The sequence below is a fragment of the Myotis davidii genome, unplaced genomic scaffold (assembly GCF_000327345.1).
Source record: "Myotis davidii unplaced genomic scaffold, ASM32734v1 scaffold120, whole genome shotgun sequence".
Taxonomy (NCBI): domain Eukaryota; kingdom Metazoa; phylum Chordata; class Mammalia; order Chiroptera; family Vespertilionidae; genus Myotis; species Myotis davidii.
This window is the reverse complement of record NW_006294778.1, coordinates 4,395,047-4,420,841: the sequence shown is the minus strand read 5'-3', so window position 1 is coordinate 4,420,841 and position 25,795 is coordinate 4,395,047. Positions and strand designations below refer to the sequence as shown.

At 45.8% G+C, this 25,795-nt stretch overlaps 1 protein-coding gene across 1 annotated transcript in view; it reads left to right on the top strand.

Annotated features, from left to right (window-relative positions):
- The window catches only part of STAB2 (stabilin 2), a 165,518-nt gene that overhangs the window by 50,959 nt on the left and 88,764 nt on the right, over nt 1–25,795 (top strand). The window contains 16 exon segments of the mRNA XM_006769396.2: nt 1,007–1,100; nt 2,479–2,637; nt 6,129–6,224; nt 7,042–7,134; nt 9,976–10,023; nt 11,848–11,984; nt 12,407–12,521; nt 15,088–15,165; nt 15,832–15,930; nt 16,019–16,126; nt 17,139–17,270; nt 19,840–19,968; nt 21,185–21,241; nt 22,443–22,538; nt 23,115–23,310; nt 24,682–24,777. Of these exon segments, the coding sequence (XP_006769459.1) occupies nt 1,007–1,100; nt 2,479–2,637; nt 6,129–6,224; nt 7,042–7,134; nt 9,976–10,023; nt 11,848–11,984; nt 12,407–12,521; nt 15,088–15,165; nt 15,832–15,930; nt 16,019–16,126; nt 17,139–17,270; nt 19,840–19,968; nt 21,185–21,241; nt 22,443–22,538; nt 23,115–23,310; nt 24,682–24,777 (1,733 nt within the window).

Below are 25,795 nucleotides of genomic sequence, written 5' to 3'. Positions count from 1 at the left end.
TATGTCTGTCTTTTGGCACCAGATAAAGCATTTAGTTCCTCTAGGGGCCTTGATATGTGAAAAACATTATTTTCTGTGAAGCACACAATTTGCAGTAGGAACATGGGGGTGTGATGGAGCTGCCACAGGCACTTGATAAATACTGGGTGAACCTATGGCCCTGCATTTACTAGTAACAGTGTCACGGTGGAGCATGTTGGGAGAGGTGTCTGAGAGGGTGGAGGGTCAGGAAACTATTTCAACTCACGGAATGAGGCACCTGAGAATGTGGTGTTTGGGGGAAAAAACAACACCTGAGGGACTAGAAAAGGGAGAGAGGGGAGGTTTCATGTGACCGTCATGTTCATGCAGCTTAAGAGCTGTTGCTATGCATGAGCCAGGAGGTCAAGGTTTGATTTCCGGTCAGGACACAAGCCTGGGTTGTGGGCTTGATCCCCAGTAGGGGGCAAACAGGAGGCAGCCGATAGATGATTCTCTCTCATCAGTGATGTTTCTATCTCTCAATCTCCCCTTTCCTCTCTGAAATCAATAAAAACATATTTTTAAAATAAATTTTTAAAGAGCTGTAGCATAGAATAGAGGGAAGAGTTGATCTCCGTGAAACCAGAGGTAGAACCTAGGGTTGTAAAGAGGCAGATCCCAGCCCAGGATGAGCAGAAAAGCTACCAGCTGTTGAGCCTTTTAAGGTGCCAGTGCCCTGCGAAGTGCTCCACGTGCATTCGCCCATTCGATCTTCACTGCAGCCTTAGGAGGGGAGCAGTATGATTATACCCATTTTCCAGATGAGGAAACAAGGTCTCCCAGAGGTTAAGGGACTCCTGCAGGGTCACACGACTGCTGAGAGGTGGGGCCTGGATTCCCACCTAGTTCTGTCTGACGACAGACCCCAGAAGCACCCGTGACCGCCTGGTGCACAGGTCAAGCCCGGAAGCCCTGGCTGGCCTGCCGTCTTCCGGGTGGTGGGTGCTAATATTTCTGGGGCTGATCGGTGAACTCTTCTTGGCAGCTGTGTTTGCAACGCAGGATATGAAGGGGACGGAAGCCTCTGTTCAGAGACGGATCCTTGCGCGGGATTAACCGCAGGGGGCTGCAGCCGCAACGTGAGTGGAGGTTTTTCTTTCCAAACTGCCTGGTTTTGTAGGAAATCCTGAGGGAAGGCCTTCCAACAGGCAAGGTCTGATGGCTCTTCATCGCATGAAGCACATTTGTGTGAACCTTGAATTTGAAAGATGGTGCCAGGGACCCTCCGGGAGGCTCCCCCTTCCTCAATCCACCTGTGTCGGGGACGTTGGGCTCAAAAAACACAGCCTGAGAATCAGGAACTGAGATCATTCGTATTAAACTCTTGATTCAGAGGCTACAGCTTCCTAGCAACTTTCTGGTATGCAATTTCACTTGCTCTCCCACCAACCCAATGAAGCGATTTGGTTATCCCCATCTTCCTGATTAGGAAACTGAGGCTTGGGGACGTTAATCGACTTGCCCTAAGTTCTATTATTGTCAGGTCGTGCCCAAGTCACCATTGCTTTTACTGGTAATTTTTGTTTGTTTGGTTTTTGTTTTGGTTTGAATTTTTTTAATATGTTTTTATTGATTTCAGAAAGAGGAAGGGAGAGAAAGAGAGAGAAACATCAATGATGAGAGAGAATTCTTGATTGGCTGTCTCTTGCATGCCCCCTACTGGGGATGGAGCCCACAACCAGGACATGTGCCCTGACCTGGTTCATAGGTCAAAGCTCAACCACTGAGCAACACCGGCCAAGCTCACCGATGCCTTTTGAATATCTTCACCAGTCACCTTCATCCCTTACCCACTGTTTAGTAACCGGTCTCCCTGTGCCTCTCTTGACTACCCACAGTACAGTCCTTGTCCACCCGCAGCCAGAGGGGCTCAAAGCGGATCAGATCATGCTTCTCCCATCCCGAAAGCCCCTCAGTGACTCCCCCTGTCTCTGAGGATGGACTCAGATGCAAATGCCTTGCCCAGCCCATGAGTCTCCCCTTGGATGCGTCCCACCCACTCAGCAGCCTCAACTCAACAGCTTACCTTGAACCTCTCTCCTTCTCCCCATGTCTCTCGACCTCCTGCTGTGGTCATCCTAAGAAGAAGTACAGTGATTAGGAACGTGGGCTTCAGCATCATACAGACCTGGGCCTGGGCCTCTTTGTAGCTGTGTTACCTTGGGCAAGTTACTTAACTCCTCTGAGCCTCAGCTTATCTGCAATAACAATAGCTTCCTCAGGATAGCAGCTCACACCTACAAAATATTAGGAACAGTCCCCGGCACAATAAAATAACAGGGATGTTAGTGGTGGCCATTAGCTGGCCAACTCCAAGCAATTTTGCTTTTTAACCCAGCTTCCATTGAACTCCACGCGAACGTGTTTCTAGACTGTACCTCTGAAAATCCTCTTTGGCTTTTGGAATCAAGTAGCTGGACTGAGGTTTCTGAAGTTTTGTTCTTTCCCCTTCTGCAGGCAGAATGCATCAAAACTGGTGTGGGGACCCACACCTGTGTGTGCCAGCAGGGCTGGACCGGGGACGGAAGAGACTGCTCAGAGATCGACAACTGCCTGCTGCCCAGCGGTGGTGGCTGCCATGACAACGCAACCTGTCTGTACCTGGGTCCCGGGCAGGTAGGTGTGACATGGTAGAGGGCAAAGGGAAAGCAGGACTCCTGGGATGGTTTTTTTTCCCTCCCAGTGGTTCTCAACCTATAGGTCGTGAACAATGAAAATACATCCTGCAGATCAGATATTTACATTATGATTCATAACAGTAGCAAAATTACAGTCATGAAGTAGCAACAAAAATAATTTTATGGTTGTGGGTCACCACAACATGAGGAACTGTATTAAAGGGTCGCGGCATGAGGAAGGTTGAGAACCACTGCGAGTCTAGACCAAACATGTCAAACTCGCAGTCCACGGGACACACGTGGCCTACAACAAATATTTTTGCAGCCCAGCCAATATAACGGTATGTAAGGAACATTTTAATAAAAATTTCATGACTTAATTTTTACAATATCTTATTGTAATTATTAATAACGAACTACAACGTTCGCTCATGACTGATGACTATAATCGTGTTGCATTCGCTTCCCTTATGCGCCTTACGCACAGGTGCACCATTTCTCTCCACTAATACTAGCAGCGAATATTTCAGCAGCCGATTGCCACATCATTAGTCTTGGACTGACTTGTTTGGTGTGCGCAACAGGAAATATTTTGCTTTTGGAGAACAAGAAAAATAGGTTTATTTGCATTATGCTTATTAATTTGTGCAGTTACTCAGTGTCTGGTAATGTTCAAGAAAAAAATATTAATTTTTATTAAAGTGTTCTATTGTTTTATGTTAACAGTTACTCAGCACTTTGTATTCAGCATGTCTCTATCGAAATAAACCTACGTTTCTATGAAAATTGAAGCTTTTGGTTTTTTTGCGAACCACATAAACTTAAACCTTATTTATATGGCCCGTGTTAGCCTTTGAGTTTGACATGCTTGCGCTAGACATAGAATTACCTCTGGAAATCACCAATCTGTTCACTTTCTATGAGCTTGGTTTAGGGTGGGGTTTTATTTGTTTATGGGCTTCTTTTTATTGATTTCAGAGGAGAAGGGAGAGGGAGAGATAGAAACATCAAGGATGAGAGAGAATCATTGATCGGCTGCCTCCTGCAAGATCAGGGAATGATCCCGAAGTCCAGGCATGTACCCTGACCAAGAATCAAACCGTGTCCTTCTGGTTCATAGGTCGACACTCAACCACTGAGCACAGCTGGTCTGTTTGTTTTTTCAATTTCACATATAAGTAAGATCATACAGTATTTGTCTTTCTTTCTCTAACTTATTTTACTTAGCACTCAAGCTCCATCCATGATGTTGCTGCAAATGTCAAGATTTCATTCCTTTTTATGGTTGAATAATATTTCATTATATGTGTGTATACATATATATCACATTTTCCTTTTTAAAAAGTAGTTTTTTTACAAGAGAGAGAGAGAGAGAGAGAGAGAGAAACATCAATGATGAGAAAGTATCATTGATGGGCTGCCTCCTGCAGGCCTCCTACTGGGATAGAGGCCAAAACCCACGCATGTGCCCTGACTGGGAATCAAACTGTGACCTCCTGGTTCATAGGTCAACATTCAACCACTAAACAACACTGGCCGGTCTATCACGTTTTCTTTATCTGCTCATCTGTCAATGGACACTTAGGTTGTTTGCGTATCTTGGCTATTGTCAATAGTGCTGCAGTGAACATAGGGGTGCACATACCTTTTCAAATTAATGTTTTGTTTTCTTCAGATAATACCTAGAATTGGAATTTTTTAGTAACATCCATACTTCTTTTTGTAGTGGCTGCACCAATTTCCATTCCCATCAGCAGAGCACAAGGGTTCCCCTTTCTCCACATCCTCACCAACACTTAGTATTTCCTGTTTTTTTTATGACAGCCATTCTAACGGGTGTGAGGTGATATCTCCTTGTGGTTTTGATTTGCATTTTCCTGCTGCTTAGTGATGTTGAGTATCTTTGATGTCCCTGTTGGCCATCTGTCTTCTTTGAAAAAACTGTCTATTCAGATCTTCTACCCATGTTTATTCAGGTTGTTTGGTTTTTGCTATTGAGTAATGTATGAGTTCTTTACATTTTTTATATTAACCCCTTATCAGATATGATTTGCAAAATATTTTCTCCTATTCAGTAGGTCGCCTTTTCATTTTGTTGATGATTTCCTTTGCTGCATCGAAGCTTTTTAGTTTGATGTTGTCACACTTGTTTATTTTTGCTTTTGGTGCCACATAGCTACTATGATTAGTCCATCTTAGAAAAGAGGCACAGAGAAGCTAAATACTTGGCTCACATCACCCGGAAAATAAATCACAGTGTGAGATTCACATCCAAACAGTCTGACTCCAGAGCTGCCCTTTTAGTCACCACCCTTGACCACGCTTTATATTTCTGTAGCATTACAGATTGTTGACCACTGTCACTTAGCCTCATTGAAGGGGGACTGAGGCAGAAAAAGCTTCTGCTTCAGAATTAATCCAATCCAGGAGAGGTGATAACAACTGTGCTAGGATTGTAGCCACGGAAAAGTACGAATCATGGGCGAGCTCACCGCAGTCTTGTGTCTCTCCAAGCATTTAACAAACAATCGCATTTGTTTCGGACTCACCTGAGTTGCCAGACTGCAGCTGAGAAAGAAAAACCATTTCTCAGCATCTGTATTAGTTTGCTGAGGTTGCCATAACAAAGTGTCACTCACGGGGTGGCAATGAATAGCAAAACTGTATTGTGTCACAGGTCTGGAGGCTAGAGGTCCAAGATCAAGGTGTCGGCAGGTGCGGTTCCTCCTAAGGGCTGTGGAGAACCTGTTCCAGGCCTCTCTCCTGGCTCTGGGGGATTTACTGGCAATCATCAGTGTGCCTTGGCTTAGGCATCACCATGACCTCTGTCTTCATGTGCACATGGCATTCTCCCTGTGTGCATGTCTGTGTCCAAATCTCCCCTTTTCTGTAAAGACACCAACCATGTTGGGTTAGGAACAGACCCTACTCCCGTATGACCTCTTCTTAACTGAACTAATTACATAATTACAATCCTCTCTCCAAATAAGCTGTTTTCCATAACAGGTATTCTGAGGTACTGGCTGTCCATGTAGAGGTGGGGCCTGACTCAAACCCGCCTACTCAGAAGGGTGCCTATCTTAAATTACACCAACTGCATCCTAGCCTGGCATTGGCCCTGCGCATGGATCTGTGCCAAATGGAAACTCGTGGCTTATTTCACCTTTCCCTCTGAGACAGAGGGGCCCATTTGTCTAGTGGGATGCGCTTGAGAATCTGAGTTCTCTGAGACTCTCCACGTGGCCCTTCTGGGGTAATACATTCAAAATGAAAGTGCCAAGGAACTATCAGATTGAGACATTTCGTGTGGAATGTGGATGACCAACAGCTCTGGAATCTGAAGTATAAAAAATACCGAAAGCCATTAACGCTGTTCCCTAGCCCAACGGCTCTGGTTCCCATAGTTCATTGTTCAGCACCACACGAGGGCATGACAGGGAAGGTAGCTGCTTTCCATAACCCCCTGTGCCTCTGTTCTTGGAATTGCAGAATGAGTGTGAGTGCAAGACTGGATTTCGAGGCAATGGCATTGAATGTGAACCAATAACTTCCTGCTTGGAACAAACTGGGAAATGTCATCCCCTGGTGAGTTTCTGGATTTCTTTTATCCGTACAAAAAAAAAAAATTTTTTTTCTTGAGAAAGAAAGTTAAGTTATTTCTTACCTGAGCCGAGAAATGAGCAAAATCTCTCTTACTCCCGCCCTGGCCGGTTTGGCTCAGTGGATAGAGTGTCGGCCTGCGGACTGAAGGGTCCCAGGTTTGATTCCAGTCAGGGGCGTGTACCTCGGTTGTGGGCACATCCCCAGTTGGGGGGGGGCGGTGCAGGAGGCAGCTGATCGATGTTTCTCTCTCATCGATGTTTCTAACTCTCTATCCCTCTCCCTTCTTCTCTGTAAAAAATCGATAAAATATTTTTTAAAAAAAACAACTCTCTTACTCCCAAAGGGTGTCCTTAAGCAGAATGGGAGTAGTTATTATAACTTATACTTCATTACTCCAAAGCTTGGAAGAACCAACATCTGATTGCCAGATGCAATACAGGACTCTGAGTTTCAGATACTCAATGAATCCTTTTCCACCACAAGTTTGCCCCCAAATGCAGCATGAGACATACTTCTACTAAAACACATTTATGTACCTGAAATTCCAGTGAGCTATGTGTCCTTGCTTGTACTTGCTAAATCCGGCAGAGATGTCAAGAGAGACTAAATGAGAGCTGCACTGGACATGCACACTGGGGCCTTTCATTGCAACATGGAAGGGTCTGCAGTTACTCCCACCATCCTTCTAACCCAAATTTGCAGTTCTACCTTAGCTGGAGCCTATGACTCACGGATGTAGCTCATTTCTAACTCTTCCATTAGGAAAGTAAGCCCTTTTTTCCCATCTCTGTTTCATCAGGCAGCCTGTCAGTTCACCTCTGGCGTCTGGAGCTGTGTTTGTGGAGAAGGCTATGAAGGCAACGGCTTTCTGTGCTATGGAAGTGCAGCCGTGGTAAGTCCTCTGAGATGAACCCTGGTGTAGCATGATCAAGACACAGATCTTTGTAAAGGCTCTTAGCTGGGGTGCCTTCCTAGCGTTGTGCAAACCGAGTGATTTCATAGGAAATCCCAGGAGATTTTAGAGGAAGCAAGCTGCTTCTCCCAGATGGTATAGGTGCCATGCGGTCACACGTTTCCCACAGGCTGAAGGTTGCTAGCTTCGATTTGGCCCCTGCTGTGTACCAAGCAGTCCTGGCTTCTTTTCCTGTTCACTCTACCTCTTGCCATCCCCAAACTTCCCAAATGGACAACTAACCGGCCGGCCTCTGCTGAGCTCTCCGTGTGCTCCTGTCTGGTTTGAGTGCCCCTGTTCTTACCCAGAGCACCCTGCGCTGACCACATCTGGGGTGTGTGTGTGTGTGTGTGTGTGTGTGTGTGTGTGTGTGTGTGTGAACGCCTTCTGTATACCAGGCGTCTTACTAAGTCCTTAACATGCAGGCACCCCATTTAAATTTCACAGCAACCTCTGAAGTTGCTGCCATTATTATGTCCATTTTATAGTGGAGGAAACTGAGAGGCTAAGAAAGCTTGCTGCAGGCCCCTCAACTGCTAAGTGAGGAATCCAGCCCGTGCCTGTCCAGTGCAGAGCCCACGCGCTTCACCACCAGTGGAGAGGACTCCCTCAGTGTAGGTCATGTCACACGGAATTGTGACTGTATACATGTATCTGTCTTCCCTCCATTGGACCACAAACTCATGGGGGCAGGTCTTTGCCTTGTTTCCTACTTCACTCCCACTGCTCATAAAGTTGTGTGTGTGTGTGAACGCCTTCTGTATACCAGGTGTCTTACTAAGCCCTTAACATGCAGGCACCCCATTTAAAATTCACAGCAACCTCTGAGGTTGCTGCCATTATAATGCCCATTTTATAGTGGAGGAAACTGAGAGGCTAAGAAAGCTTGCTGCAGGCCCCTCAACTGCTAAGTGAGGAATCCAGCCCGTGCCTGTCCAGTGCAGAGCCCACGCGCTTCACCACCAGTGGAGAGGACTCCCTCAGTGTAGGGCATGTCACACGGAATTGTGACTGCATACATGTATCTGTCTTCCCTCCATTGGACCGCAAACTCGTGGGGGCAGGTCTTTGCCTTGTTTCCTATTTCACTCCGGCTGTTCAGAAAGGTTTGTTGAAATGAGAAACAGAGTAAATGGATGAATTTTCTCATCACTTACTTTCTGTTCAATTCACTGCAGTTTGGTTTCTGTCCCTCTGCTCAGCTGAAACCATTGGACCTGCACTTTGCTCAAACCAAGAGTCTCCCTCAGGCCCGAGTCCTGGTTCCCAAGGCTGGCTGAGGCATCAGACCCTGGGCCTATTGGCCTGTTCATGGTCCTTTCCACCCTTCACTTCACACTGTTCCTTCTGCTCACCCAGTGGGGCGCAACAGCTGTCTCCTGACACCCAGACCCTGGAGCATAGATTCAGCATTTTCTCTGCACTGTCCATGGGCCACGTTGTCTAAAACCTGGCCCCCTGCTTCCGCAGAAAACAAGATGAAGCCCCAGTCCTCAGCCTGGGGCCCCGGGCAGCTTCACACGGGCTCAACTCACCTTTCCTGCTAGTAGCCAGGCTTAGCCCGAGTTCAGCTGTGGCTTTCTCAGCTCCATGCCGGCTCTGACCCCTCTCCCGCAGACCCAGCCTCTAGTCTTCCTGCCATCAGTTCAGGTCCAACTCATGCCCTCCTCTCCCTCAAAGCAGCCCCTTTGAGGAATGACATGAGCATCTCAGCTCTTGTACTTGTCTGTTTACTAATTTACTTTTTAACAGGTATTTACTAACTTATTAGCCTCAGCTACTTTCTAAAAGACATTGCGACAGCTCTGAGATGTATTGTCTTTATGAAATTTACGTATTATCATGGTTATTGCCGTTTGCCTGGCATTGGATATTTTAAAATGCTCTCCCATACATCAGTGCATATAATATTTATGATCCCAGGTGCAAGCCGTCACCACAGTCATTGTTCAGATTAGACACGAGTTTTCAGAGCAGTGCAGCAGCTTGCCCAAGATCACGCAGCTAGGAAACGGCCGGCTCAGGGGAAGAACCCTGTCTTTTTCAACTCCAAGTCCAGAGCTTTCTTTACTCTATCACGATCCAGTGTACTGACCTGCTGGCCTTGTTGCTATCTTTTCAAGTCTTCACTCCCCCAGGACAAACACAGAGGCCATCTCTTCCCTTTTGTATCCCATACCCTCCGTGCATTCCATCCTGGTACCGGTCGTGGTGGTTCAATATATATGTTCATTAATAAGTACCCTGGGATACATTACAAAGGAGCACATCCTGCATGCCAGCCTCTATTCTAAGCACGTTAAAAACAGTAACTCTTCCAATTCACACATCGGCCCTATGACTTGGAGCTTTCCTTATCCCCATTTTACAGATGAGAACATTGAGGCCCAGAGAAATGAAGTCACTTGCCTAAGGAACTTTGGCTCCATGTTCCAAGCCACTATTCAACATTGGCTCTGAAAGGCGGGGTGGGGAGGCCTTTACTGAGCTCTATGACCTTCAGACTGTTGTTCCATTCGGAGTTTCTAGAATTACTTCTCTGCCTCAGATAGAGAGGACAACAGAACCACTGAGCCTGAAAGAAATGAGCAGCTCTGGCAACACAGAGATGCCACTAGCTGGAGCCCCTTCCTGTCGGGTCAAGGAGGCTGGCAGGAAAAGGGAACCCAGCCCAGGAAGGCTTGGTGCTGGCTCCCCAGAAATGTGCTGGGATTGTGCTCCTCATTGTTCCTTCTCTCATGTTCTCCCTCATCTCTCCCTCCCTTGCTCGAAATGAATAAGGAATTGTCGTTTCTCTCCGCGGCAGCTAAATTTAACCAGTGGATAAATGTGAGTACCTTTGCTGGAATGTGTATAATTTTAGAAATGTGGGATGCATACAATGGAACACTGAAAATGCAGCTGGTAGGAGGAGGGCGGGCCATTGTCTAGAGCAGAGGTTCCTAACCCTGGCTGCCCTTTTGTAAATAGCCATGCCCCCCCCCCTCGCCCCCCATCCCAGACACTCTGATTTGATTGGTCAGAGGTTTGCCCTGGACATAGGTGAATTCTGAAAGCTTCCCAGGTGATTCTAACATGAAACCAGGGCTAAGAACTTCTGGTCTAGGATCAGCTTGGGTGGTCACCTTTTCAACCAATTCAAATATATACGTGTAGCTTCATTCATCCCAGAGGTCTTTTTTTAAGAAGTCAATGTAATTCATCACTGTAACTCACCAAGTTAGAGCTGGGACTTAAATTTTTATTTTATTGATTTGAGAGAGAGAGAAAGAGAGAGGGAGGGAGAAAGACAGACAGAAGGAGACAAAGACACCTCTGTTTCCTGTTCCACTTACTCATGCATTCATTGGTTGTTTCTTCTATGTGCCCTGACTGGGGATCAAACCCACAACCTTGGCGTATTGGGACAATGCTCTAACTGACTGAGCTTCCAGCCTGGGCCAGAGTTGGGATTCATAGCTGCAATCTGGAAAACTTCCTGTGTGCTTAGCTCTCGGCCCAGCATGCCTGCGGGAGCATTCCCACCCCCTGGAAAGTTCTATTACCAAGAATCTCTGCCATCTGTGCCTGAGGGGTCCAGGGTGAACGGCCCAGCCAGCCAGCCAGCCAACCAGCACACAAGTGGTTTCTCCCCTCGGAACAGACACGTGCAATGTCAGGCCGTGCGTGGTCAGCACCCACTGCAGGACAGCTGCCCATTGCTTCTTCCTGGGGACTCGGGCCCATCGCATGGAGAAGCAGGACTGAGAGGCCTGTGGTACATGTTGATGTCCATATAGACCAGGCCCATAAGCAGAAGCTTGCCCAGGGGTGCTCTGGACCCAGCTCATCCCAGCTCACGGGAGCACACCCTTCCCAGCTCCACTGTCCTGTTAGTAGCTTGAATTGAGCCACGGTGGGACTATTTACCCCACAGAAGTCAGTGAACACTAAGAACCAGGGCATTTTGTTTGTTGGCTTGTTTATCCTGGAGAGCTGATTGTTAAACATCAGCTCACCACTGCTTTTATCCACTAGCTCTGGGTAAGAATGAAAAGTAGGTCAAGTTTGACTTCAGGCCTCTGGTCTCTCTCTCAGGCTGAAACTGTTCCTGTAATCTTCCCACCACCCCCCTTTCCAAAGGTTCCAAGGATGCTCAAGGTTCTCTGCACATACACATGCACACACGTGTACACACGTGCACACACATGCATAATCCTGCCAAGACTATTCTCTGACTCTTCCAGTGGTTCTCAACCTTCCTCATGCCGCGACCCTTTAATACAGTTCCTCATGTTGTGGTGACCCCCAACCATAAAGTTATTTTCGTTGCTACTTCATAACTATCATTCTGCTACTGTTATGAATCGTAATGTAAATATCTGATATGCAGGATGTATTTTCAGGGGTCGCGACCCACAGGTTGAGAACCACTGAGACGAATGGGTAAATGACTGATAATGACTCCAAGTGTGACTGGATCGGGAAAACTTGCCTTTGGACCAGGCTCACACAATTAAATAAAAGGAAGGATTTGGGAAAGCGGTCCCTAGAACCAGCCCAGTGTCCCTGGAATTACATCCAAGGGAACTGGTCATCTCCGCCAAGCATTTCATCAGCCCTGGTCTGTCCGCTAATATGAGCCAGGCCCTTTGTTTTCCTTCTGTAATTCAGAACGCCTCTCTGCATCCCATGCTGTCAGCTGCCTCCAACCTCACTGTCCTCGTGCCTTCCCAACAAGCTATCGAGGACATGGACCAAGATGAGAAAGCCTTTTGGTTGTCCAAGAGCAATATTCCAGCCCTGATAAAGTAGGTATTATGCATTTTATTCTTCATGATATCTTACTGGCATCCGTGTGAACAAGGGCAATGGAGGGAAGCTACATGGTCCTTCAGATAGATTCATGGCGCTAAATGTGTTCTAGGACTCCCCTCCCCCCAGGATGGGAATAGTTAACATTATTGACAGCACACTCTGGGCTAACTGCTTTATATGTAACCCAGTTCATCTTCCCAACAACCCTATGAGATAGGAATTATAGTTATCCTCTTTTACAGATGTGGAAACTGAGGCACGAGGTGATTAAATAACTAACCCAAGGGTGCTATGGCTGATAATTGCAGGGGTAGATTTGAATCTGGCAGTCTGGCTCCAGAACCATTTTTTAATTACTTAGTGAAACTGCTGGGTGCACTGGTATTCATTATAGCCCTATGGACTGTTGTTTCAGATACCATACGCTCCTAGGCACATACGGGGTAGCAGATCTGCAGGCTCTGTCATCTTCTCACATGCTGGCCACATCTTTGAAGGGCAACTTCCTTCACCTGGCAAAGGCAGATGGGGTAAGAGAGTACTGTCATTTGTCTGGGTAGTGGAAACATATCCATTACATTCATATTGTACTTTTAATTTTTTTGTGTTGTAGAAATTTCCAAACATGAGCAAAAGTAGAGCAAGAAGAGAACTTCTGACATCCATGTTGGCATCACAGCTTCAACAATTATTAACATATATTGATACACACACACACACACACAGTTACTCTATGGCGGTGATCCTATAAAATGTGGCCCTCTGCCCACTGGTTAGCCACAAGGAACTTCCTGACAGACCACAGATGAGAATGAAGATTGTACAGGAGAGTGAGAGCTGCTATATCCGTGGACCATGGGCCATGGTCAAAATTTTCAGAATGACTGCTCTAACGCCTCTCTACCTTTCTGTGTGAACTCTATGAAAAGACTCATCCAGAAAGTCAGATCTTTCTATTCCTCTGGGTGAAGGTTGTACAGTTCCACCACTTTGAGTTATATGTATGGTTAACCAAGAGCTTGTTACTGTAACCTGCTGATTCAGTCATTACAGGTTACTAAAATTTTATATTGAGTGAGGGTCAGTCAGACAACAAATATTTATTGAGCACCTGCTATTCTCCAGGAACTAGTTAAAGTGCTGGAGTTAGGGAAGTGCCCAAGGAAGAACCAAGTCCTATTGATGCCCACCTTCTGGCTACAATATGTCAAGGACTTGGATTTAGTCTTCCCCGAAGATGTCTGGCTGCCCTACTACACGTGGCAGAGCCTTAAAACTCTTTCTATGAGTCTCACAAGATGAGAATGAAGGTTCTACTGTAGAGTGAAAACTTCTCTAAGGCATCTCTACCTTCTATTTATCAGTATGAGCCCAGTGAAAAGGCTCGATGACTAGTATTACTTAGATGTATGGGCTTCATCAGATGATTCCTTTTAGGCAGCAGAAAAGAGTTACATATGATCCCATGGATCCTTTACATTTATATATATAAAAGCCTAAGCAACCATTATAACCAAACAACTGGAATAACCAGTTGACCAGTTGCTATAATGCACACTGACCACCAGGGAGAAGATGCTCAATGCAAGAGCTGCCCCCTGGTGGTCAGTGCACTCCCACAGCCAACCTTCCATGGCCAGCCAACCTCACCCAGTTTCCCCCCCTGGCCAGCAATCCTCCCAAGGCCCCTGACCCTGTCCAGCAGCTGGCAGGCCCGCAGGCCCTGGCCAACCTGGCCCCAATAGGACGTGATCTCCGGCCAGGCCTTGGGACCCCATCCATGCATAAATTTCATGCCCTGGGCCTCTAGTATAATTCTTTACTTAACCCCATTCCCTTTGTAATTATTCTTCTTGAAAAATAGCTGGATGCTCACCAGGAAAGTCAGTTGCTGTCTGTATGAGTTTGCTAGAGCTGCTACAACAGACTGGATGGCTCAAGCAATGGAAATGTTTTGTCTCACATTTCTGGAGGCTGGAAGTCCAAGATCAAGGGGAGGGGAGAACTGACTCCTTCTGAGAGCTGGGGAAGGAGCTGCTCCAGGCTGTCATGTAGATGACTGTCCTCGTGTTCACATGGCATTGCCCCGCATCACTACATCCAAATCCCCTCTTTTTATAAGGACACCAGCTATGTTAGGTTAGGGCCCATTCTAATCACCTTTTTTTTTAACCCAATTATCTCTGTAAAGATCTTAGCTCCAAATAAGGTCATATTCTGACGTACTGGGGGTTAGGACTCCAACTTATGAATTTTGGGGGAGGGAGGGAAGACAATTCAACCCACAACATTGTCTACAGCAGTGATGGCAAACCTTTTGAGCTCGGCGTGTCAGCATTTTGAAAAACCCTAACTTAACTCTGGTGCCATGTCACATATAGAAATTTTTTGATATTTGCAACCATAGTAAGATGAAAATTTATATTTTTGATATTTATTTTAGATATTTGAATGCCATTTAACAAAGAAAAATCAACCCAAAAAAATGAGTTCGGGTGTCACCTCTGACACGCGTGTCATAGGTTCGCCATCACTGGTCGACAGTGTTTTTCAAACAGCAAGGTCACTTTAGTGATCTCAGCCAGCACTTTTACAAAATATTTTTTCTTGATTTCTGAGAAGGAGAAAGAGATAGAAACATCAATAATGAGAGAGAATCATGGACCAGCTGCCTCCTGCATGTCCCACACTGGGGATGGAGCCCACAACCCAGGCATGTGCCCTGACTGGGAATCGTACCCTGACCTCCTATTTCATAGGTTGATGGTCAACCCTGAGCCACACCGGCTGGGCAGCCAACACTTTTTTAATGAAATAGAATGGAGTAGAGTAAAAATCAATGACCAGCTGCCTCCCACATAGTAGAGGAAAATACTATTTCATTTTGATTGAGTGTGTGTGTGTGTGTGTGTGTGTGTGTGTGTGTGTGTGTGTGATGTCTAATGGAGCACAATTTAAAGGTATTTCTAACTGTGGGTCATGATCCAAAAGGTTGAAGGTCACTGCTTCTCAGAAAGTGGAAAACAGCAGAAATAACGTCGATCCCTAGGTGTACGCAAAGGAGACTCATCTTCCCACTGTGGTTTGCATTTCCAGAACATCACAATTGAAGGGGCGTCCATTGTTGATGGTGACAACGCAGCCACAAACGGAGTGATACACATCATCAACAAGGTACAAGTCCATCCTCCCGCCCAGGCAGCTTCTCTTCTCTCATTAACCGTCCTGGACAGTATCTCTCTTTTTTTTTTTTGAGTGTGTGGGGGGAGGTAGGGGGGGTAAATACTTAGCCTTAACATAAAAGTAACCTGTATTGTGTTTCATTACTTTTCTTTTAAAACTACTTAGAGGCTCTACTCCAGGGGTCCTCAAACTACAGCCCGCGGGCCACATGCAAATACAAATATTGTATTTGTTCCCGTTTTGTTTTTTTGCTTCAAAATAAGATATGTGCAGTGTGCATAGGAATTTGTTCATAGTTGTTTTTTTTTAAACTATAGTCCTGCCCTCCAACGGTCTGAGGGACAGTGAACTGGCCCCCTGTTTAAAAAGTTTGAGGACCCCTGCTCTACTCATTCAATCAGACTCAGTTACTGTCTACTCAGCCCCTGTTCTACAATGGGCCCTATACAAAGTGTGGCCACATAGAGCATATTTCTTACTTATGGGAACATCTCACAAGGCACACAGAACCTTGGCCTTTTTTTTAATCTGCAGAGGCACTCTCAGGACTGGCAGTAGTCCTGACAATGGCAAATGTATGTGGCATGAACGCATGTGTCACAGCGTAGCAAGTCCTGCCAGCACCTGCTAACAGAATTCTGGGGCTTCCTTTCTCAGGTTCTGGTTCCCCAAAGAGGTCTAACTGGCTCCTTACCAAACCTGCTCACCCGGCTGGACCAGATGCCTGACTACTCCATCTTCCGGGGCTACCTCATTGCAAGTACCACATTCTCCACATGACTCCCTTGCTCGGGTGACCAGGGAACAGAAACCCCTCACGCACACTTGTCTCTTTCCATCACAGCAATATAACCTGGTGAACGCGATCGAGGCTGCCGATGCTTACACAGTGTTTGCTCCAAACAACGACGCCATTGAGAATTACATCCGGCAAAAGAAGGTCACCACTCTAGTAGGTATCGGGAACGAGAAGCAGGGAAATCAGTTTCTGGAAATTCAGACGCTCGACATTTGATAAACTCCCTTTCCATAGCCAGATACTTAACTATGAAGTCCTGAGGAGACGCTCTGATACACACTCCTCCCCCATATGCATGCGGAGCTGCCCACTTGCTGTATTTAGTTTCCACCCCTGGAAGCACACATTTGGGCCCCAGGACCTGGATGTGTGTCCACAGGACACAGGTGTTCATGTTTCCCAAGCCAATACTGGGAGTGAAGGGGCCCAGTGCAGGGGGCCCAGTGCAGGGACACCTCCTCACTCCACCGGATCGGCCAGCTGCCAGCAGTCCCTGACAGGCAATTGCTCAGGCCTGAGTGAGACCCCAGTGGCAGGCCACTGTCTCTGCAGGGAACACAGATTAAGCTCTTTCATTTTTTAAAATATATTTCTATTGATTTCAGAGAGAGAGAAAGAAAGAGAGAGAGAGAAACATCAATGATGAGACAGAATCATTGATCGGCTGCCTCCTGCACACCCCACACTGGGGATCGAGCCTGCAACCAGGGCATGTGCCCTGACTGGGAATCGAACCATGACCTCCTGATTAAGAGGTCAATACTCAACCACTGAGCCATGCCAGCTGGGCAGATAAAGCTCTTTAAAACATCCCATCAGACTTCCTCTCATGACCCCTGACGTGAAAGGGGTCTTCCCAGCAGTTCTTTCAAAAAAAAAAAAAAGGCATCTTTAAAATCCTCTCCCAACCTTCCATACCCTCATTCTGGGTTTTAGAATCACCTGATGAGTTGTTGAGCATCGCTGGTGGAAAACTTGCACTTTCTCCAAGGCGATCTGTCTCAGATTTAATATTTAATGTCTATTGTGCCCTGTTGCCTGGGTCAAAACCTCCAGTTCAGCAAGCTGTTGCCCCTGCAATGCCCACGTGCCCGACACATCAGAGTAGACGACGTGGTAAGGGACTGGGGACTGCCTGGCCTATTGCAATTCTGTTGTTGACCAGGAGGAAGACATTCTCAGGTACCACGTGATCTTGGAGGAGAAACTGCTGAAGAATGACCTGCACAATGGCATGCACCGGGAGTCCATGCTGGGCTTCTCCTACCTCCTCGGCTTCTTTCTCCGCAATGACCAGGTGAGGGCCTTTCCCTCCAGACCCTGGAGTGGGTGTCTTAGCTCCTGTCACCTGTCATCCCTTCCATACTGGACTCACCAGGGCTTCCTTTTTTTTTTTTTAATTGATTTCAGAGAGGACTGGAGAGGGAGAGGGAGAGAGAAACATCAATGATGAGAGAGAGAAAAAAATGATTAGCTTCCTCCTGTACACCCCCCACTGGGGATCAAGCCTGCAAGCCAGACAGGTGCCCTAGACCGGAATTGAACCTGGGCCAGTCCACAGGCCAACGCTCTATCCACTCAGCCAAACTGGCTAGGGCACTCACAGAGCTTCCTAAACCTTATCAACAAAGGACAGTGGTCTGTGTTTCCCCATAAAGGAATGACTATGCCAGACTGTCAGGTTCCCACTCACTGTACCTGCCCCCAGCCTTCAGATAACCAGTGTGGCTGACTAATTGTGGTCCTGGAATCCCAGCAGTCACAGGTGCCCCGCAGTACTGACTCCTATCAAACCCAGCAGACACTGCCCAGGCAATCTCCCAGGTAGAAGGGACCCTGCCAGAAAAACCTAACTCCCAGGAGGTGGCACCGGCTCCAGGCCATAAGGAGCCTAATGACATAAGCAGGATCCAAGAGCCAGATGAGTTAACATTATCATTGCTTGACTATAGAGACTGTGGTCCTAGGACTAATTGACCTCCACACCGGTATTTCAGTATTTATCTCACACAACTCCTAAATATTTAAGTGTTTAGAATTCATTTTAAAAAAAGAATTAGTGAGACTGACTAATATATTTCAAATATAAAATCTCATTCACATATTTCAAACATCAAGTAAGATCTATCAAGTACCAAAGTAAGAAAAGTCAACAAGAAACTCACAACGTTACTCAAGTATAGATTCTCATGAGAAAAAAAATAATAAAAACAAAATTGTTAAGACAATTTATTTTATTATTTTTATTAAACACTAAATTAAAATAAAGGTTAATCATTGACCAACCTCCACAGAGGTATTCCAGGGCCTGTGTCAATTGGAAAAAGTGGTGTGAAACCTTACTGATGGTGTCAAATTGTGATTACAACACACATTTCTAAAACTCCAAGAGGCCAGGCTATTTTAAAATATCAAAATGGCAGAACTCCTGATGCTATAATACTGTTGATTTGACATTGAAAAGTGAATAATCTGCATAACCCATGGACATAGACAACAGTGTGGTGAAGACCTGGAGGGGTCAGAGGTGAAAGGGGTCAATCAATAGTCTTATTTGCTTCTCTTTAAAAAGGGCAGTCTTACAAACAATCTTCTCAGAGGTATCATCATTGAATCACAAGTGAATTTTGTATACATATTTTTTAATCCGCTTGGGTAGAGAGAATTTTTCTGACTCATTATTACTTAGGGAATAATCGATCTTCAAATATTTTTCTCTGAGTCCTACAAACATCTTGCCTATTGTGCAATAACTTTGGGGAGATCCTTTTAAATACGTTTTCTTATTTTTTCAGGAAAAGCAATTTTTATAATTAAAGAATATACCTTTTTATGTCATCTTTTACTTCATCATGTAGAATGACTTCTAGCACCATTAATTGAATCAATTTCAATTTTGTCATGTTTATTTCCCATTTATTCCGATCTTAAAACAGAGATTTTATCTCACAATAAACAACTGGTTCTATCTTATAATCGAGATTTTACTTTTATTGGTAACTCACTTTCTCTTAGGACAATGTAGATGCAGAAAAATGTTCTCTACATGAGTAAAGTTGTGTCCAAATCAAAATTTGAATGTAACACAAAATTCCCTGGATATCTCACAATGAAAATTATGAGTCAGTGGAAGTTCAAATGTAAGCACTTAGTAGTCATTTTAATATTGCTGCTATGAGGCGTTTGGGCGATGTTATTAAGCATTTGTAAGCTCTTATTGGATATAAACTTGACATTTGCTTAGTACAATAAAGATCTACCACATCTACACACACACAGACACATACACACACCACCCCAATTTTTCAAAGAACCATTTGTTTCCAATTATATTACTTATTTTAATGAATGAATTAATAGATTCACTTATTTTTGTTAATCAATCATTAAGGGATCCTCTCCTTTTAAAAAAATCAGAAAAAAACAAATTTCCAGCTCAAGTTGAATTTGAGTTGGCAACATATAGGTACTGACTTAGTACCCACGTTTGGATGCTTATGAACACACTAGGCAAAGATGGATGCAAACATTCCATAAACTCCAAAGAAACCCCAAGGGAAACACTGGGTAATGCTGACCTCAGAGCAGTCTCCACACACTGGGAAATGATGCTTTTTACAAAAGAGAACATTGAGATTCATAGAGGAAACGCAACTGGCCCAAGGTCACACGGCTCGGTCACCAGATGCAGGACTCTTCTCAGACTCCTAGGCCACAGCTCTTCCCACTCCAGCGTGCTGCCTTTGGGGTGAATATTGGAATACCTTTTAGGCTGATGTCATATTGATATCCTCCAATCCCCATCTCCCTTACTTCCCTTAAAGTCACTACAATAAGAAATTTACATTTGACCCTCTTGTTCACAGCTCTACGTAAATGATGCTCCGATAAACTACACCAATGTAGCCACTGACAAGGGAGTGATCCATGGCTTGGGGAAAGTTCTGGAAATTCAGAAGAATCGATGTGATAATAACGACACCACTATTTTACGAGTAAGTTATATGCAAGGCTAACGATGCAGCTAAAGAGTGTTGTGGGGGTTTTTTAAGCATAAGATTCATCTATTAGGATATCTCAATTCAGTTCAAAACACACTGGGTGAGCCTCTCTGATGCACATAGGAACATAGTCAGCTGCGGTTCTACAAAGATTAGTAAGACATGACCTCTGCCCTCAATGGGCTCACAGTCTAGTGCAGTGAGTTGTACCTTGGATGCCTGGGAGAGGTTACCTGGAGGGTTGTGTTGAGCAGGATTTTGAAGCCATGGTCTTCCTCAAAGGGAAAATGTGTCATGCCTGCCATACGCACAGGGAAGAGACTGTGGTACTTGGCAGGTACTGGCCACGCCTGGTCTACAAGGAGAGAAAATATGGAAGTGGATTATTTCCGTATTGGAGACTTCTCACTCCAGTCCATTGGATGGTGTAGCATCTTTCAATAATAGTAACAGCTGCTGACATTTATTGGGCACTTATGTGCCAGGCCCTGCTCTAAACATTTTACATGTATTAACCCACAGAATTCGCACAGCACCCTACAGAGTGGGTGCTATTACTGTCCCCATTTTACTGATGGGTAAAATGAGCCACAGAGAAGCTAACTCACTCATCAGATTCACAGAAATAACAGGTGGCAGAGAAGGTGTTCAAATCCAGGCAGTGTGGCCCCAGAGCCCGGACTGCACACTGTGCTCTCCGGTGGGGGCTGAGCGAGAGCTGGGCACATTGACCTCCTCTTGTTTTAGGAACATGTCACACTTAAGAGTCTGTCATTCTTAAGTTGTGCCCGTTGTTTCGTAATCGTGTGTGTATTGTCTCCACCCTGGCCCCTCACCTGGACTCCCAAGGCAGGGCACCGAATCTGGCCCAATTCACTAAACCATGGGTTACCAATACGTGAGGGTTGTTGTTAAAGAAATTCGGGTTCAAATAAGGTAAGATCTTCACACCTTAAAGGGTTATTAGCGTCAGAAGAATATGGTGGGGAAAAGCGATGATCAAATATCCAAGACCTGAAGTAGTTCAAGTGCTTGTCTCTGAGAATATTAAAGAGGTTGACCAGAGGAGTTTCCCTCATATCATATCTTGATAGGTTTTCAATTCTATATCCTAAAACCCTCAGCTCTTAGGTCTGGGTAATATTTGCAGCCTCATTTTGTACTAAAAGCAATAACCATGAACTGTTCTCTTTGCCTGTGTTCTGTCAAGGGAAGGTGTGGGAAGTGTCCCCAGCAACCCATCTGCCCACTTGGAAGTAAACCGCTAGTGAGTACTTTTTCTGCTCTGATAAAGTTGTTTCTGATCCCAGCAAGATCCAAATTAAAATATGACTCCCAAGCATCCTCCATTGTTCACGTCCTTCATTCCTTCATTGCTGTACACATCTTTCTAAAGCCTTGAGTCCAAATTTTAATTAATAAATAAATAGAGACAGTGGTTCATCTCAACCAACGCACAACGCAGAGAGAGTGATTTCTCACTTTCTACCAGTATATATTCCGGGAGCAAGACAGCTTATCCGTGAAGGCAGCTTCCATATCCAAAACCAAATCCAGCTCAGATGAGCTCCCCCTGCCAGAGTTCCCTTTACAGTTGGAGATACAACTAATTTTCTCTAAGAAACAGATGGCGAACTTGGGGGAAGTAGGTCTGTCTTTGAATCAACTACCAACCTGTGTTTCTCATAGCTCTTTATTGTAAAAGCGAATTTTATTTATTTATTTACTTATTTTTTACTTATTTGTTTTTACAGAGAGGAAGGGAGAGGGATAGAAAATTAGAAACATCGATGAGAGAGAAGCATCGATCAGCTGCCTCTTGCACACCCCCTCCTGGGGATGTGCCCGCAACCAAGGTACATGCCCTTGACCAGAATCGAACCTGGGACCCTTCAGTCCACAAGCCGACGCTCTATCCACTGAGCCAAACCAGTTAGGGCGTAAAAGCGAATTTTGATCATACTCCAACCATTAGAAAGAATGGACACCCGTGCACCTTCCAGGGCACGATAATAATCATTTATAACGGACACAATGCTGATTCTCTCACTTGAGTCTTAATGTAATCTTTGTGTATGATAGCTCTTAGTAAGAAGCCTAAATCCATTCTCAGACCAAGGAAGCAGAGAAATCAATAAGTAGATAGAAATCAAGGCTCAGATCAACCGATGTGTAGTGCTGGTAGGACATTTTTGTCTGGCTTACTCAGTGACTCTTGCTAGCTTGCGTTAGTTCTTTTCTCAGAGCACTACCTGGCAGTGTAACTCCTTGGGTTTTGCCACCTGGTGTTGTGGCAGCCAACGTTGTTTGAGTGCCTTCTTTCTTGTGAAGCAGCTCTGAGCACCCATCCTGTCCCTTCCAGAGCATTCCAGTCACAGAGACAGCCACGTGTCACCCACCTTCTTCTTTCAAAGGCTGGAAAACATTTTCCTAACTAACATGCTGATATCATCATTGCTATTTCATAGGGCAGCGAGACAAGGAAATGTCTCTATACCATTTATTTCATGGGCAAGCGATCTGTCTTCATTGGGTGCCAGCCAAAATGTGTGAAAACTGTCATTGTGAGTATCACGGTTTAACCATTCTTCTAATTATAGTGGTAGCATTGGGAAATTTAATCATGTTATATTTTTCTTTATTTTTTTAAATACATTTTTATTGATTTCAGAGAAGAAGTGGGAGGGAGAGAGAGATATAGCCATCAATGATGAGAGAGGAACTTTGATCGGCTGAATCCTGCACTCCCCACACTGGAGGGTCAAGTGCCCTGACCGGGAATCAAACCCAGAGGATGACCTCCTGGTTCATAGGTTGACATTCAACCACTGAGCCACACCGGCCAAGCACCATTATTCTTTACTTAGTCCCTGCTGCCCCCCTTCTCTCTCACTTTGCTCCTTCCTCTTCTCTTATGCCTGTTTCCTTTCCCTCTTTCCTCCCTTCTTGGCAGAGGCCTCTATCTGTTCCTGGCACCCCTGGAAATGGCTTAAGCTCCCTAGTTCTCAGGGGCTCCTGCACCCCCTCATGGTGGGGCCCAAGCCCAGGGCACTCAGCCAGCCCGACCACGGGATTCTGCACTGTCGCTGGACAAAACCAGGAGATGGACGTGGAGACCCAGCCTCGGCCTCTCATTTCAGACCAGAGAATGCTGTGCGGGCTTCTTCGGCCCCCAGTGCCAGCCCTGCCCCGGTAAAGCCGCGAACGTCTGCTTTGGAAACGGCATCTGCCTGGACGGGATGAACGGCACAGGCGTGTGCGAGTGTGGAGCGGGCTTCAACGGCACAGCCTGCGAGACCTGCGTGGAGGGCAAGTACGGCATCCACTGTGACCAAGGTGCGCACCCCTCTCCTCCAGGTCCAAATGCCAGAGGACGGGACCTCGGCTGTCTCCCAGGCAGCTGGATCCTACCTCTTAGATCATGTGATTATAAGGTCCTTTGTGTTGTGTAGTTTGCATAGGCCAGTATTCCCCAACATTTTCAGTCACTAACCTAGACCTACCAACCCCCCCCCCCCCCGCGCCATCTGTTCATTGGCACTCCCCATCTTCACAGTCTTCATAGCCACACTCTCAGTCTTGGACAGTGCTTGATAGTTTGAAAGGCAGATTTGTGCACATTCTCATTTAATCCACACAGGAACCTTATATACTTAGGTATGGCCATGCCCATTTCACAGATGAGGATATTAAGGCAAAGAGGTTGAATGACTTCCTTCAAGGTCACACCTGAAAGAGGCAGAACTGAGATTTGAATGCACAGTGCTTGACTCCAAGGCTCTGCTCTTGGATGATGTCGTCTTTATATGAAGATCACGCTGTTGGTTCACCCTCAGGAAGCCACTTGCTTTCATTTGTTTTCACACACACACAAATGTGCCCCTTTGAACCAAGTCATCTGCATTCTCTCACCCTGACGTTCTTGTGCCCAGCGACACACACTTGATTGACTTGGGAGGAGAGGTTTCCTAATCATGATGAGAACACAAAGCACTTCTTTTCCCTTGTACTAGAAAACACAAATTTGGCCTGACACTGTTTTATCATCAGCTGGTCCAAGCAAGGCAAAACCAATATGTGGCTGCCTCACAATGACTGGGCCATATAATATAGAATTGACATCACAGAGCTGCTTTTTTCTATGGTATGTGGAAGATTGTGTGCTTGGGTTTGTGCAGGAGTTCCCAACCTGGGACCATAGTGACCCTCATGGGCTGAGTGCTTTTCCCTGGGGAGGGCATCCCTAGCCTTCATCCAGTTCTCAAAGAGACTCATGATGCTGCCGTGTGACAAAGGGATCGGCCTTTCCATGTTGCTAAAGAGGGCAGTGCCTCACCAGGTTTATATAAACTCGATATCAAATGGGCTTCTTTTAAAGCCCACTCTCAGGGACCCCCAGGGACCCCCCCATAACCTTGGATCCTCAGATAACCTCAGCTGAGGACACTCCCCCTGCTTGGGTGGCTGCCCCACATGCTCCGCAGTCCCCAAATTGTGGTTCGTGCTAGACCTGACCTGATGCACCTGTTCGCCCGCTCAGTTCTACCTGCCCTTCCTGTGCGTGCAGCCTCTGTTAAAGATGGTGGTTCTCTAAAACCGGGTGCAGGTGCAGGTGCAGTGCACTGTTGTGAGCATTTGCAGTAAGTGGCCAGTGAGTTACTGAGCACAGCTCAGAGGTCTGACGATGTGCGGGCGTTTCTCACCTAGTGTGTGCTTGTGTGCATGGGAGATGCAGCCAAGGGCCCGCGGGCGACGGCTCCTGCGAATGCGACGTTGGCTGGCGAGGAGTGAAATGTGACTTTGGTAAGTGCCAGCCCCTCCCTACTTACGATCCCTCCTCAGCCTCCCTTCTCAGCAGCTATGTGTTTGTTTTTGCTTTCCAAAACGGAAGGGACATCTTTATTTCTTCCTTGAGCAATAAAAGTAATTCCTTCTTGTAGCAAAATGTTTATAAAATAAAGAAAAACAGAAAGAAGACAATAAAACTTACTCATACTCCCAAGGCAGGAAAAAGCTATCATTGATATTTTGTATTATCCTCCCAACATTCTTATAGGCTCACAAATGTGTGTATAGCGCCGTACTCTACACACTGTTTTGTAGTCTACATTTTCACTTCCCAATGTATAATAGATATCTTCCCATGTGAATAAATGTAGTAAGTATCATTATTTTCTTAACTTTTATAATATACTATTATACAATTGTACCAAGCTTTTTGAAAGCAATTTTCTGCTATCATAAACAATGCTGCAATGAGCATCTCCTACATACCAGTACATCTTTTTGCATTTGTCTTCTCCCTCCCTCCTGCTCCTCCTGTCACCAGTAGTCTTGTCATATGACTTGTTGCCTCCTGTAATATTTCCCTCCACTCCACACTCCACGTTGCTGCCAGAGAGAACTATCTGAAACATAGATGTCTTAGTCTATTCAGGCTGCTACAGCAAAGTCTCAGAGATGGGGCAGCTTATAAACAGACATTGATATCGCCCAGTTCTGGATGCTGGAAGTTCAAGTTTATGGTCGGGTCCTGATGAAGGCCCTCTCCTGGGTTGCAGACTGCCATTTCTCGTGTTGTGGCAAGAGAGGCAAGGGAGCTCTCTGGGGTCTCTTTCGTGAGGGACTAATCCTCATGACCTAATCATCTCCCAGGAACCCCACCTCCACATACCATCACCCTGGGGATTAGTCTCAGCATTAGACTGGGGGAAGCACAAGCACTCAGTCTGCATGGTCCCGCAGTTTTTACATAGGAAACGTGATGTGTATCATTTACAACAGGAGAGTAAATCTTTTCCTAGCGCCAAGCACTAACTGG